The sequence below is a fragment of the Glycine soja genome, chromosome 16 (genome assembly GCF_004193775.1).
Source record: "Glycine soja cultivar W05 chromosome 16, ASM419377v2, whole genome shotgun sequence".
NCBI classification, from domain to species: domain Eukaryota; kingdom Viridiplantae; phylum Streptophyta; class Magnoliopsida; order Fabales; family Fabaceae; genus Glycine; species Glycine soja.
This window is the reverse complement of record NC_041017.1, coordinates 32579427-32591135: the sequence shown is the minus strand read 5'-3', so window position 1 is coordinate 32591135 and position 11709 is coordinate 32579427. Positions and strand designations below refer to the sequence as shown.

At 31.7% G+C, this 11709-nt stretch overlaps 2 protein-coding genes across 2 annotated transcripts; both read right to left on the bottom strand.

Moving 5' to 3' along the window:
* Positions 1-3244: 3244 nt before the first annotated feature.
* LOC114389058 (mitochondrial import inner membrane translocase subunit PAM16 like 2-like) lies at positions 3245-9107 on the bottom strand. The gene is made up of 4 exons (XM_028349651.1): positions 8807-9107; positions 8239-8326; positions 4235-4368; positions 3245-3569 (listed from the first exon to the last, which is right to left on the bottom strand). Exons 1-4 carry the CDS (start codon positions 8807-8809, stop codon positions 3444-3446), a joined length of 351 nt encoding a protein of 116 aa, XP_028205452.1. The 5' UTR covers positions 8810-9107; the 3' UTR covers positions 3245-3443.
* A 1470-nt stretch (positions 9108-10577) lies between these two features.
* On the bottom strand, positions 10578-11468 carry LOC114389307. The gene has a single exon (XM_028349948.1). The coding sequence runs from the start codon at positions 11425-11427 to the stop codon at positions 10900-10902; it is 528 nt and encodes a 175-aa protein (XP_028205749.1). The 5' UTR covers positions 11428-11468; the 3' UTR covers positions 10578-10899.
* Between the last annotated feature and the right edge of the window lie 241 nt (positions 11469-11709).

Here is an 11709-nt window from a genome sequence, read left to right as displayed (position 1 = left end):
GATTGTTTCTCTAGAGAAATTTTTAATATTTAAATATTTTTTTTTAAAAAAAAACACTTTATCCATTTCAGATTATACGACGTTTAAACTTTTAACACAATTATTAAAGAATGTAATTTAATTTGTTGATTTCAAAAAAATAATATTAGGTAACATTTTAATATACCCTTTATGTCTCTAATTAATGATTATTTTATTCTTTCTACACACTATTCCCACTAAGTATTAATTAAGAATAGTTATAGAAAAAAAATATTTGATACAATATTAATTTTGTAAAACGACATATATTTTAGAACAATTTTTTTTCTCTAAAATGTTATATAATCTAGAATCGAGGAAGTATTGTTTAAATTTAAACCATCTTTGAATATTTTATAATAATTAGATATTTTTCATTTTAAATAGAAAAATTCAAAGAGAAAAAATATTGTAACATTTTTCTCCAAATATAGAAAGTGATTTATGAAAATTTAAATATATTATAAAACACTTTTTTAAAACATTATCCAAACACATCTGAAATGTTTTTTCAATAACACTTTCTTTTTTTGAGTATTCATGCAAGTTCATCCTAAAACGATTGGATTTGACTCCTCAAAATTAAGTAAAAGTAAAATAAGTAATATATATATATATAAGTCGTTTATGAAAAAAAAATCAATAGTTAATATTTCAGTAATTTGTTATTACTTGTGTATGAGCATATAAATTTAATTATTTATTTTCTCCTCAATAACTGAGATTACTTTTTTTTTGGCTCTAAAGTGAGTTATTTAGTTTTAGAAGAGTCAAATGGAATTAATCTCTTGTATGGAGTTAGAGCTTGACAATGAGGCATTAGAAGACTAATTGTGGAATGTGACTCAGAAGTAGCTATTCAGCTTGTGGAGAAGGGTTGTAGTCCTAAGCATCCTTATAGTAACATGGTTGGGACTTAGAACTTCTGCAACCAAAGAGAATGGGATGTTTTAGTGTACCATATTTTTTTGAGGCAAATAATGTGGCAGATTAGCTAGGAAGTTATTCTTTTTTCCAACCTTTTGAGCTTACGAGTATTGATAATTTACCTCTAAGATGTTCTATATATTCCATCTAAAAGACTTGAACTGATCCTCCTTAAAAATAAAAAAATAAATAAAGCACAGAAATCATGACTAGGAATGATATGAACTGTAGTCCATCCATTTGAGCAATTGTGTATAGACATTTAATTTTTCCAAATATTTCCAGACTAGTTCTAAAATTGTTTCTTAATTTTCTAAGAGGATTAGCTGAACCAAACCTAAAATTACTTTCAATTGTTTTTTAGTTCTAAAATTACTTGCGTTAAACCACATTCATAAAGATAAGAATTTTCAAATATTTTTTTTTTATTTTGGATAAATTATACAAAACCTAAAATCCACTACTGTGTGTACATATTAGTACGAATAATACATGTAAAGTAATGTGTGAGAAAAGTTTCACTTATGAAGTGGAAGAGCCACATGCTTTGCTTTCAGAGTTTGGGGGGTGAGGGTTGAAAAGGGAGATTGGTAGCTTACCTACCATTTTGTGAAACGAACAATATAGCAGTTGGACCCAAAAGTGTTTAGACCTGTTAGTGTCACTAAGTTGGTGTATGCCACATTTCTTTTATTTCTCTTTATTCTTGAATGGGGCATTAACGTGAGGTCATCATCATAATTCATAAACCTAAGGTGTGTTGATAAGTAATAAGTCTTTGAAAATTAGTTCCAATGAAATAAAAATAAAATGTGTTAGAGATTAACGAGGGGAGCAGTGTAAGGATAAGCATGGGCATGCATAATGTGGTTCTCTATTGGTGGATGTGAGACGATAACATGCGTTCAATGGTGTTATTATTTGAAAATGATATGAATTTGTTTGTTTTGTGATTCCTATCAGAGAGAATAGTGATTTTTTGGATGATGAATATGGATAAATTTATTAAACTTATTTGTTGAAACAAACATTTGTTTTAATAAAATAAATAATTTTTTATTATTTGTTTAGTATGTTTATCTAATTTTTTTTTCTTAAAAAATAATTTTTTTACTTATCAACATACCTAGTGGGATAAGGCGTTGTTATTGTATAATTTTTTTACTTATTTTAAGAAGTAAAGCTTCTTAAAAAAATATTTATATAAAAAATGTTTATTTTAATTTTTTTTAAAAAAAATAAACAAACCCATCCTATATCACCTTTGCATCGTTTAGGATTCAATTAATTTTTCGGCAAAAAGGAAACGGATTCAATCAATTCTCACAAACCCTAAAGTTTAGTGACAATAAGTTCTGGAGCTTTTTTTTTTAATAATAAATTATCCAAATTCTCCCAAACTTTTGTAAATGTTAAGCGCTTTGTATTGCACCTGTACCTTTGCTATTATTTTTGTAGTAAATAAAAATTTAGGTGAATTAAGACCTAAAAACTTATTAAAGTCAATCAAAACATGTTTCAAAGCTAAAAAAATGTTTACGTCTACTAAAAAGATGCAAGATCTTCATCAACAACATGATTCCAACTTTATTATCTAGACCAATTGTTAACTCTTTAGTACTAGAGTTTGACTGTGACGAAAATAATAATTTTAATTAAAAAATGTATGAATCAACAATCATCAATAAAAAAATTAATGAAATAAATCTTAACACACACATATAAGATCAGTCCCACGAATCCACGATGAAGATTAAAACTCATAAAATCATCTTACAATTTAAAAATTCATTTGACATAAAATTTAATTATCAACATTTACTAACTCAAAATAAAACATATTTGATACTTAATACTTATAATTTTTCAATTATTTTCTTGAAAACTTCTTAACAGAACTCATTTGTAAAAGAACTCTTGATATTTTGAACACCATTATCTTCTTGTAAATTTGGCTGCACATGTACATTGTTTAGGGTGATTGCTTACAATGAAAAGAAATAGATTGGAGATAGCATAAAAATACCATAATTTTCTTATTGTTTGAGAGAGAGAAAATAAGAAAAAACAAATTTTTATGACAAAAAAAAAATACTCTCCGAAATTATTATAAATTTTCATACAATAAAAAAATGCAACTGTAACTGCATTTGCAAAAGACGACAAAGGTGAAAACTTCTGGAGTATAAATATGAGCAATGATAAACAGAAAGTGAAAGATATCAAAATTCTAGCATCGATCAAGTAATGAAACGTGTGTTTTTTTACGACATTACTATTATTTCCTACCACATTCTAATTTTAAGCATGTTAAAAACATGCATGTAATTTCATTTTATAGTAGCCTTTATTAGCAGTCAATCACAAACTAATCATTTACAATTTTGATAATAAAATTTTTACTTCAGAAACTTTTGATTACGCAAATAGTACAACACAAACTTGGAGGCAAAAATGATTACACAATGGTTATAAAATGGAGAAAATCTAAGTTCTCAACTAGGGGTACCCTGACTCTTGCCTTGTTGAACTGCCTCTAGACATTCCTTGGCCCGATGAACTTTGGACTGGAGGTAGAAACTCCCATTCTTAGCATTATTCTCAAATAAATTGTCATATTTCTGCAAGGCAAGAAATATTTTTAAGAAACTATTACAAGAAAATTTTAGCTCCTCTGAAGTGAAAATGGTATACTTCAGCAAAAAAAAAAAAAAAAAGTGCAAAGTTATAACCATTAATTGAAAATCAAATGGATTTTAGCATCATAATATATAGGCTTAATAGCGTTGTTTTTCGTCCTGTAAAATTGCCAATTGTTGGTTTTTGCCTGTCTTTGAAAACTCCTTTACTTTTGGTCCCTACATTTGCTAAATATCCAGACTTTCGTCCCTCAGTCTAATTTTGTTAAGTTACTGTACCGTACAGTTACTTGGTGATCTTTCTAATCAGCATCCTATAGTCATGAAACACACAGATTCCACCTACCTTGTTAGATTGGTCATCAAAAAATTGTAAAGTAACTTCACAGACTTAGACTGAGGGACAAAAGCAAGTATGTAGAAAATCCAGGGTGAAAAATGGGGGGTTTTAAAAGTTAGGGACAAAAACCAAAAATTGGTAATTTTATAGGGACAAAAAACATGATTAACCCTCATATGTTAGCTATTGATTTTCCAATTGAAGGCTATAACAGTGTGCTTTATCCTCAAAAATGCATTCCCCACTTTAGAAGTGCTAAATTGAAAACAAATGGGTAATATACCCACAACAAAGATGATATACTAACCTTGATAATCTCCTCCCAGGGAGTTTCCTCTGTAACACCAAGAATCTGTCGAGCCTCTTGCTCCGTCATCACCTTGCTAGCTCTGCGGATAGTATTTTGAATTGTCTCTTGTGCAACACCATTTTTTGAGGCATCTGGAATAACATAATGTTAAGAAAATAAGAAGACCTGGAGCCACGGCATGGTTGTCTCTGTGTACAGAGTGAGAGAGAAAATCGGCCAAGACATTGTGTGAAAAAGGAACAAAGGAACTAACAAATTAAGTGTATCAGAGTAAAGAAATAAGGTATTAGGCAAAGACCATGGAATTAAGGAGAAAATGGAGGGACTATTTTGTAAACTATTTCCCGTTAAGTATCAGATGTTATATTGGGATATTTGGAGACCTAAGCTGTTCAAAAAACAACGTTGCTTACTATCAGACTTCAACATGAAATACCTTAGCTTGCTATCCTCATTAACCAAATCTAAAGAAAAAATAATGTCTGATGAATGAAGGAAAGGCAACTTTCAGCTCTTTTATGAACAAAGGAAATAAAAAAAAAATTGCTAAAAGATAAAGGAACCAAGTTGATAAGTCACACCATGAAATGAAACTACTGAAGTAAGTGATAGAACGGATGCTTAGGAAAACAACCAATGTCTCAAAACTCGGTTTGGATACTGCCTAGATTCAAGTTGATCTATCAGCTGGGAATGCTCAAAAGTATACCACAGTAGAAAGTCAGACCTTACAATATCTATAGATTTAAGAAAGCGCATAATAAAGTCCCTCATAATATATCCACTGTAAATTTTTGCAACATGAGTGCAGCATATATTCAAATGAATATGGATATGTTTAAGGCAATGGAAAATCTTCGGCCATGTAGAGGTGTAACAAAGGATTGCAACACGTGGGACACACATGATTAGTTTGTAGCCCAACGCACAATACGTTGTTGACAAAAGACATGATCACATGGCATAGAATAGCATTCAGTATAGACATCCAACTCCTCCTTCTTTGGATCTCATCATCAAAAGATCCCTTTATGATTAGAAATGACCCTCTTTGATAGTAGCTCATTTGCAGCCATGGAAGAGTCCACATCATGTTTCAGAATGATTCCAGTATCATTGAAGAAATAGACGGTTATGGCACAAAATGAGAGGGTCATTTCTAACTGTATATGTCTTCAACAACATCTGAATGACCTTCTTAGATGTCTGAATCATTCTGAAACACGACATGAACTCTTCCATCGCTGCAAGCAAGCCAGTAACGAAGAGGGTCATTTCTAACCATAAAGGGATCTCTTGGTATTGAGATTCTAAAGATGGAAATGTTGAATGTCAACACTGAATGCTACTAAATGCCATGTGATCATATCTTTCATCAACAATGTATTGTGCGTTGGTTGCAAACTAATCATGTGTGTCCCGCGTGTTGCAATCCTTTGCCACCAATCTAGCCTTGTATTGATCTAATGTCCCATCAGACTTACACTTCACTATGAATATCCCTCTGCACCGTACAACTTTCTTATCTTTGGGTTTATCAACAATGTCCCACATTGAGTTTCTCTCTAATGCCTCATCTCTTGATTCATGTCTTGAACCCAATTTCTGTCTTTCAATGCTTCCTAGACTAATGCAGGTGTTTTGATTGCATCAATGGCTACAATGGAGATTGGATGCTGGACAGCAATGGTCAGTACAAACAAACTGAGAAATAAAATACTTTGTACATGATCTCTTTCCTATCCTCAAGGCAATAGGCATATCGTCAGTAACTTTCTCAGTATCATTATCATCCTAAGAGACATTTACCTCTGGTTTAGACAATTGAATTTGCTGTGGGATAAAAGTGGGTTTTGCTTCACTCCCCTTTGATATTTTTGTCCAAAGAATTGATCTTGCTCTTCTGCTTCATTATTATCTTTTTCTACATCTTCATTGTGGTGCTTCCTCAAGATTAGTGTCTTGGACATCCTACAAGGACAAAAGAGGTAGTGACCCTAAGATAGACTTGGCTAATAGTATACTCTCCCCCTGAAGCTGACGGCTAACAAGGAAGGATTCTATTTAATGAAAGGTGGCATCCATTGATACAAAAAACTCGACAACTCTGAGGATGATAGCACTTGTACCCCCCCTTTTAATTTAAAAACACACTTTACAACTCTTGGGTCTAACTTACCACGATGGGGACTATGAGAATGGACAAATGCAATACACCCAAACACATAACATGAGAGACTTGACAGTAGGGGTAAAGGAGAGAATGACAACATGTGTTCAACTGGACTAATACCTTGCAAGACACAAGTGGGTAGCCTACTTATGACATAGGTGGCAATTAGGAAAGCTTCTTCCACAGTAGACATTGGGAACAAACATTTGAAAGAGTAGAGCTCTAGCAACTAAGTAGGTTGCAATTCTTTTGCTCTGCAACCCCATTTTGTTGGGATGTATTAACATATGTGAGCTCATGATACCCTAGCCAAAGGTTATACTTAGATATATGGTCTTGATTATGAAGATACCTTCTCTCCTGTGGCTAAAATCTCTACTATTCACCCACATTTTGCTATGGCTACTACTCGTCAATGGCCACTTCATCAGTTAGACATCAAAAATGCCTTTATGCATGGTGAGTTAGAGGAGAAGATTTACATGGAGCAACCTCCTGAGTTTGTTGCTCAAAGGGAGCATGGGTTGCTTTAAAAGGATAAGGGAGATACCCAAATCTCTGGATATTGTGACACTGATTCATTGGAGGGATGCTACAGTGACAGGTGATCTACTACTGGATATTGTATATCTCCATTGGAGGGAACATTATCTCTTGGAAGAGCTAGAACAAAATTTTGTTGCTCGGTCTAGTGCAGAAGCAAAATATAGAGCTATGGTCATTGCCACTAGTTAGTTGGTGTGGATTAAGCAACTCCTTCAAGAGTTAAAGTTATGTGAAATTCAGAAAATGAAGCTGTATTGTGACAACCAGGTAGCTTTTCACATTGCCTCTAATCCAGTGTTCCATGAAAGAACTAAACATATAGAGATTGACTGCCATTTTGTTCGGGAGTTTCTGTCCAAGGAAATTAGTTCTGAATTCCTCAGTTCCAATGATCAACTTGGAGATATCCTAACCAAGTCTTTGAGATGAAACAAAATTCAGTTTATATGTTCCAAGCTTGTAGGATACAATTTATATTCTCCACTTGAGGGGGAGTGTAAGATTAAATTTATATTGCAAATTAGTATATCTTATAAAAGGATGTTTTTGCCTTTTTCCTCTGCTATAACTTTCTATCATAGGGATACAGTCTGTAGTCCCTCTTTTGTCCTATTGTACTTCTGATTTGGCATTTATATATGAATACGTATATGAAGCTGAGTGAAGATTTGAATTACTCAAGCTCTTTAGCATCTAATCGCTTTTCTCAAGTGGCTTGTCAAACAACCCTTCAGAGAACAATTGTAATGATCTAGAAGTTGACTAAGAAGCATATTAACCCTCTTATCAGCTCTTCTCACAGTATGCTACTCAACTCTTGAGAAACTAGGATTTCATTCAACACTGGCTGAAGGAGTGGGCATCACTTACCATAGGTATGCAAATTAATTGCCCCCTAGAATTTCATACAGAACTGTCCTTTGCAATAATTTGAACTTGTCAACTTTATTACCCCCCAAGAAGCCCATGAAATCCCCTGCAACCCCTTGGCAAAAGGGTAAAAAAACAAAACATAGCTCCTACAAATTTTTAGACAACGGACTTGGCTACTAATTCTAAAAATATGTAGAAACCAAATATCTGGCAATCAAGTAATAAAATCAATTTGGTGTTGGAAAATAATTTAAGCAACATTTGCACACGGTATATATCCAAAGAAACAAACGATAGTAACTAAACCAAACACCTAGAAAACAGAGAATTGAATAGTAAATTAGCATGAAATTATGTTTGTCAAACAAATCACAAATCTATTCAGAATCGCAAAATCTGAAAGGCTTACTAGTAAGCGCTTGACGATATGCCTGAACAACTGCTCTTGCCAAGATTCCTCCACCCATCACAATCAAGTTTGCGAGAATCTTAGCAGCCTGCATAAACAATCCGATTAAAATTTTGCAAGAGAAAAGGACCATTCCGGAAAATTTATCATACAAAGACCATTTACAGATACCAGATTAAACCCCCTTCTTCAAAAATCACCTCAATCAACACTTTCTCTTTTTTATGTTCCCTTATGATTCATACATCAAAACAATTACCCCTAATCTATCTCTTGAAACCACGACACCCCCAATAAACTGAGCTATGCCAACACAGAAATCACAACTTATTTATACAATATAAAAATAAATCAATTAGGTCGGCTACACAAAAAAAATAAAAAAATCGAAGCACCCTATTAAAATTGTACCTCTAAATCTTACGAGACAATAGAGAAAAATCAAAAGAAAGAATTTTTAATTCCCTTTACGCACAGAATCTAAACAAAGAACGCACAAATTTCCCTTTCCCTTGAAACCCAGCAAAAAATTTGACAGAAGAAACAACAAAGAGACAGAGAAAGGTACCATAGCTAGAGAATCAGCAAAATGAACCCCTTTCTAATCCACAGGCTTGGATTTTTCTTGTCTGCGAATGAGAAAATATAGAGCTACGGGACCCAAAATTGAGTTAAAAAGAAGTGACTTGACGTGTGGGTTTTATAGACGAAGAAGAAAATATCAATCTTTTGCTACAACAAAAGCTGCGCGGGGAAAGGTGGCGGCAATGGCGAATGCTAGGGTTCCAATTTGGGAACTGTTGGAGCTATTCTCCGCCTCAAACACAGTACGATGTTTAGAAAATTCTGGAACCGGTACAATTACTAAACTAGACATAATGGTAATTACAAAACTAATAATGATAATAAATTAATGGTGTTAAATTAGAAAGTTGATCTTGGCACCGATTTTTCTCTTAGTCCTTAAATAAAATAAAACTATAATTATTATATGAAAAAATGTTTACAATTTTATCTAACATATCATTTGTTAAATTTTTAACTAGTGAAATAATCCGTGTCATGCATATTAAGTTCTAATTTAAAAAAAATGTTATTATAATTTTAACATATTTTTCTATTATTTTTAATTTTACAAAAAGAAATAGAAGTAGGTAGGTATATAGGCATCTAGAAAAAAATAACATATATAAGTTCATTTAATTTACATAAATTTAAGGAACAAAACAATTTAAAATTATTTTTCTATGCTTGATTTTAAAAAGATTTATGGAATAACACAAAGAGAGATAACAAATAACAAAAACTTAACATCTTGTTATACTCTAAAATATTGATACATTATTCTACTAATATTAAGTCCAATAAATTGACTCGAATTCAGTATGATTGTGTTTATTGTTCATGCAAGCTTGTTGTACCAAAACAATGTGATCTATGACTTCAATATCATATTAGGTGAATTTTTCTTTCTTATTTCACTCTTTTTGCAATAACAAAATTGAAAAAGAAAAGCAATTTTTTTTTCTCTTTATGCAAAGTTGACATATCACATGTATACAATTCGATAAGGTATCTTTATATATGAGTATAAGAGGATTAAATTTAGATCATTTAATCATGTATGGAGGAATCAAATTACATTGATACAACTTTGACAACTATTACATCATTTTTATAACTTGATATATAATATAATTTTTATTGATCCAATCGTTAAATTATATTTATATATTACCAATATCGCCTATGTCAAATTTTATAAATATTGAACAACAACAAGAAGATAATCAAATAATCTATATTTTAGTATATTTTAAAATGTTTATATTACGTCAATTTTAATTTATATGAATGAGGTAGTAAATGATTTTGGGTTAATATGAATTTTTTATATATGATCTATATGAAATGAACTTCCATTCCCTTGTTCATATATATCACATATGCAAATTTTTATACTTTTATCTCATCCATAGATAAATTTTATGCACAACTTTATATTTTTTTTTTATAAATAAATTAAGTAATTTTAATTTCTAAGATCTCATGCTAATGAAAATGCCATTGACCGAAAATCTCAACCTAATTTTATGAGTCCAAATCTTCTCTTTATTGTATTGTTTTTTTATGATAATAACTATTGCTACTTCTAATTACTTAAAAAAAATCTTCTCTTTTTTCAACCCATCAAAACCATTTAATCTACCCTTACGTAGCGCACATTATCTAACTAATAACATTGCATGTTAAAACTTGATATTAGTGAATTTTCCTTAAAGAAACTAATGATTTCAATTGCCATTAAAAAATAAATAAGAAATTGAAACAATAAAACATTCCACTAAATAAGTAGTAGAATCAAGATACATATGATTTCATTATCAGACTAATAACATTGCATGTTAAAATATGATATTGATGAATTTTCCTTGCTAAAGCAAAGAAGCTAATGATTTCAATTGCCATTAAAAAAATAAATAAGAAATTGAAACAACAAAACATTCAACTAAACTAAATAGTAGAATCAAGATACACGCGATTGCATTCATAAATATACATGGTTTGTTTTGATTAATTTGTTGCTCACCATATTGGAAACCCAAAACACCCCACAACTCCCTTCTCCTCTAACTATCATCATATAGCATAACAATCACTTTATGGATTATCGGGAAGGTTATCGGTGGCTAGATATGCAAGTTTGCTAATCAACAAGATGTCCTTGTTTAAAGCTGAAATAGAAGGATTGATGATATTGGCATTACTCAAGGTTGTGTCACAAGTTGTAGGCCCATCACCAGCCACTTTGGCATCATAATTTGCGGTTAGACCATCCTCACTCAATTCACCCAATGAACTTTTGAAAGATCCAATCGTACCATCATAAAGGGTAGTTGCACATTGCATAATGGCTGGTGAAGGATTTGTCTTCATCGCTTCTTTTAGGAATGTTTGGGCCTCTAATCCCTTTTTTAGTCCTAATTCAAGGACCAACTTGCAAAGTTCAACACTATCTTTAGCCCCAACAATTTGAGGTTCGGCTTTGAGAACTTCAAGGCACCTAGCCTTGTCCACACCAGCATTATCGCATAGAGATTCATACAAGCTTGTGCCTAAGGTTGGCAAAGGAGAAATGAGGATCAAGGAAAGGGTGAATGACAAAAGGAAAAGTGTAGAAGAATTCATTTTGTTGTTGTGGAGAAATAGATAGTGAATTCGAGTTTCATTTTGTCTTGCGGAGATGATATGTTGTTAAGTATTATGGGACTCTTTATAGTCACTAAAAAAAGAAAGTTTTAGTGTTTATTATTATTTTTAGTTGTGAAAATTTGATTGTGTCCCCACAAAGGCATGCTAACCTTTGTCATTTAAGGTGTGATATATTGCCCACTAATTATTAATAGTAATCTCAGAGAAAGACGAATGCTCCAAAATTGAAATGCTAAATCATTAAAGTAGGTAGACTAA

Coding starts and splice junctions, on each gene's coding strand:
- LOC114389058 (XM_028349651.1), bottom strand. Junction 4,369..8,238: donor ATATCGTCAAGCGCTTACTA/GTAAGCCTTTCA, acceptor ATGTTATTCCAG/ATGCCTCAAAAAATGGTGTT. Junction 3,570..4,234: donor CCTGGGAGGAGATTATCAAG/GTTAGTATATCA, acceptor CTTGCCTTGCAG/AAATATGACAATTTATTTGA.
- LOC114389307 (XM_028349948.1), bottom strand. CDS start 11,427: ATGAATTCTTCTACACTTTTCCTTTTGTCATTCACCCTTTCCTTGATC.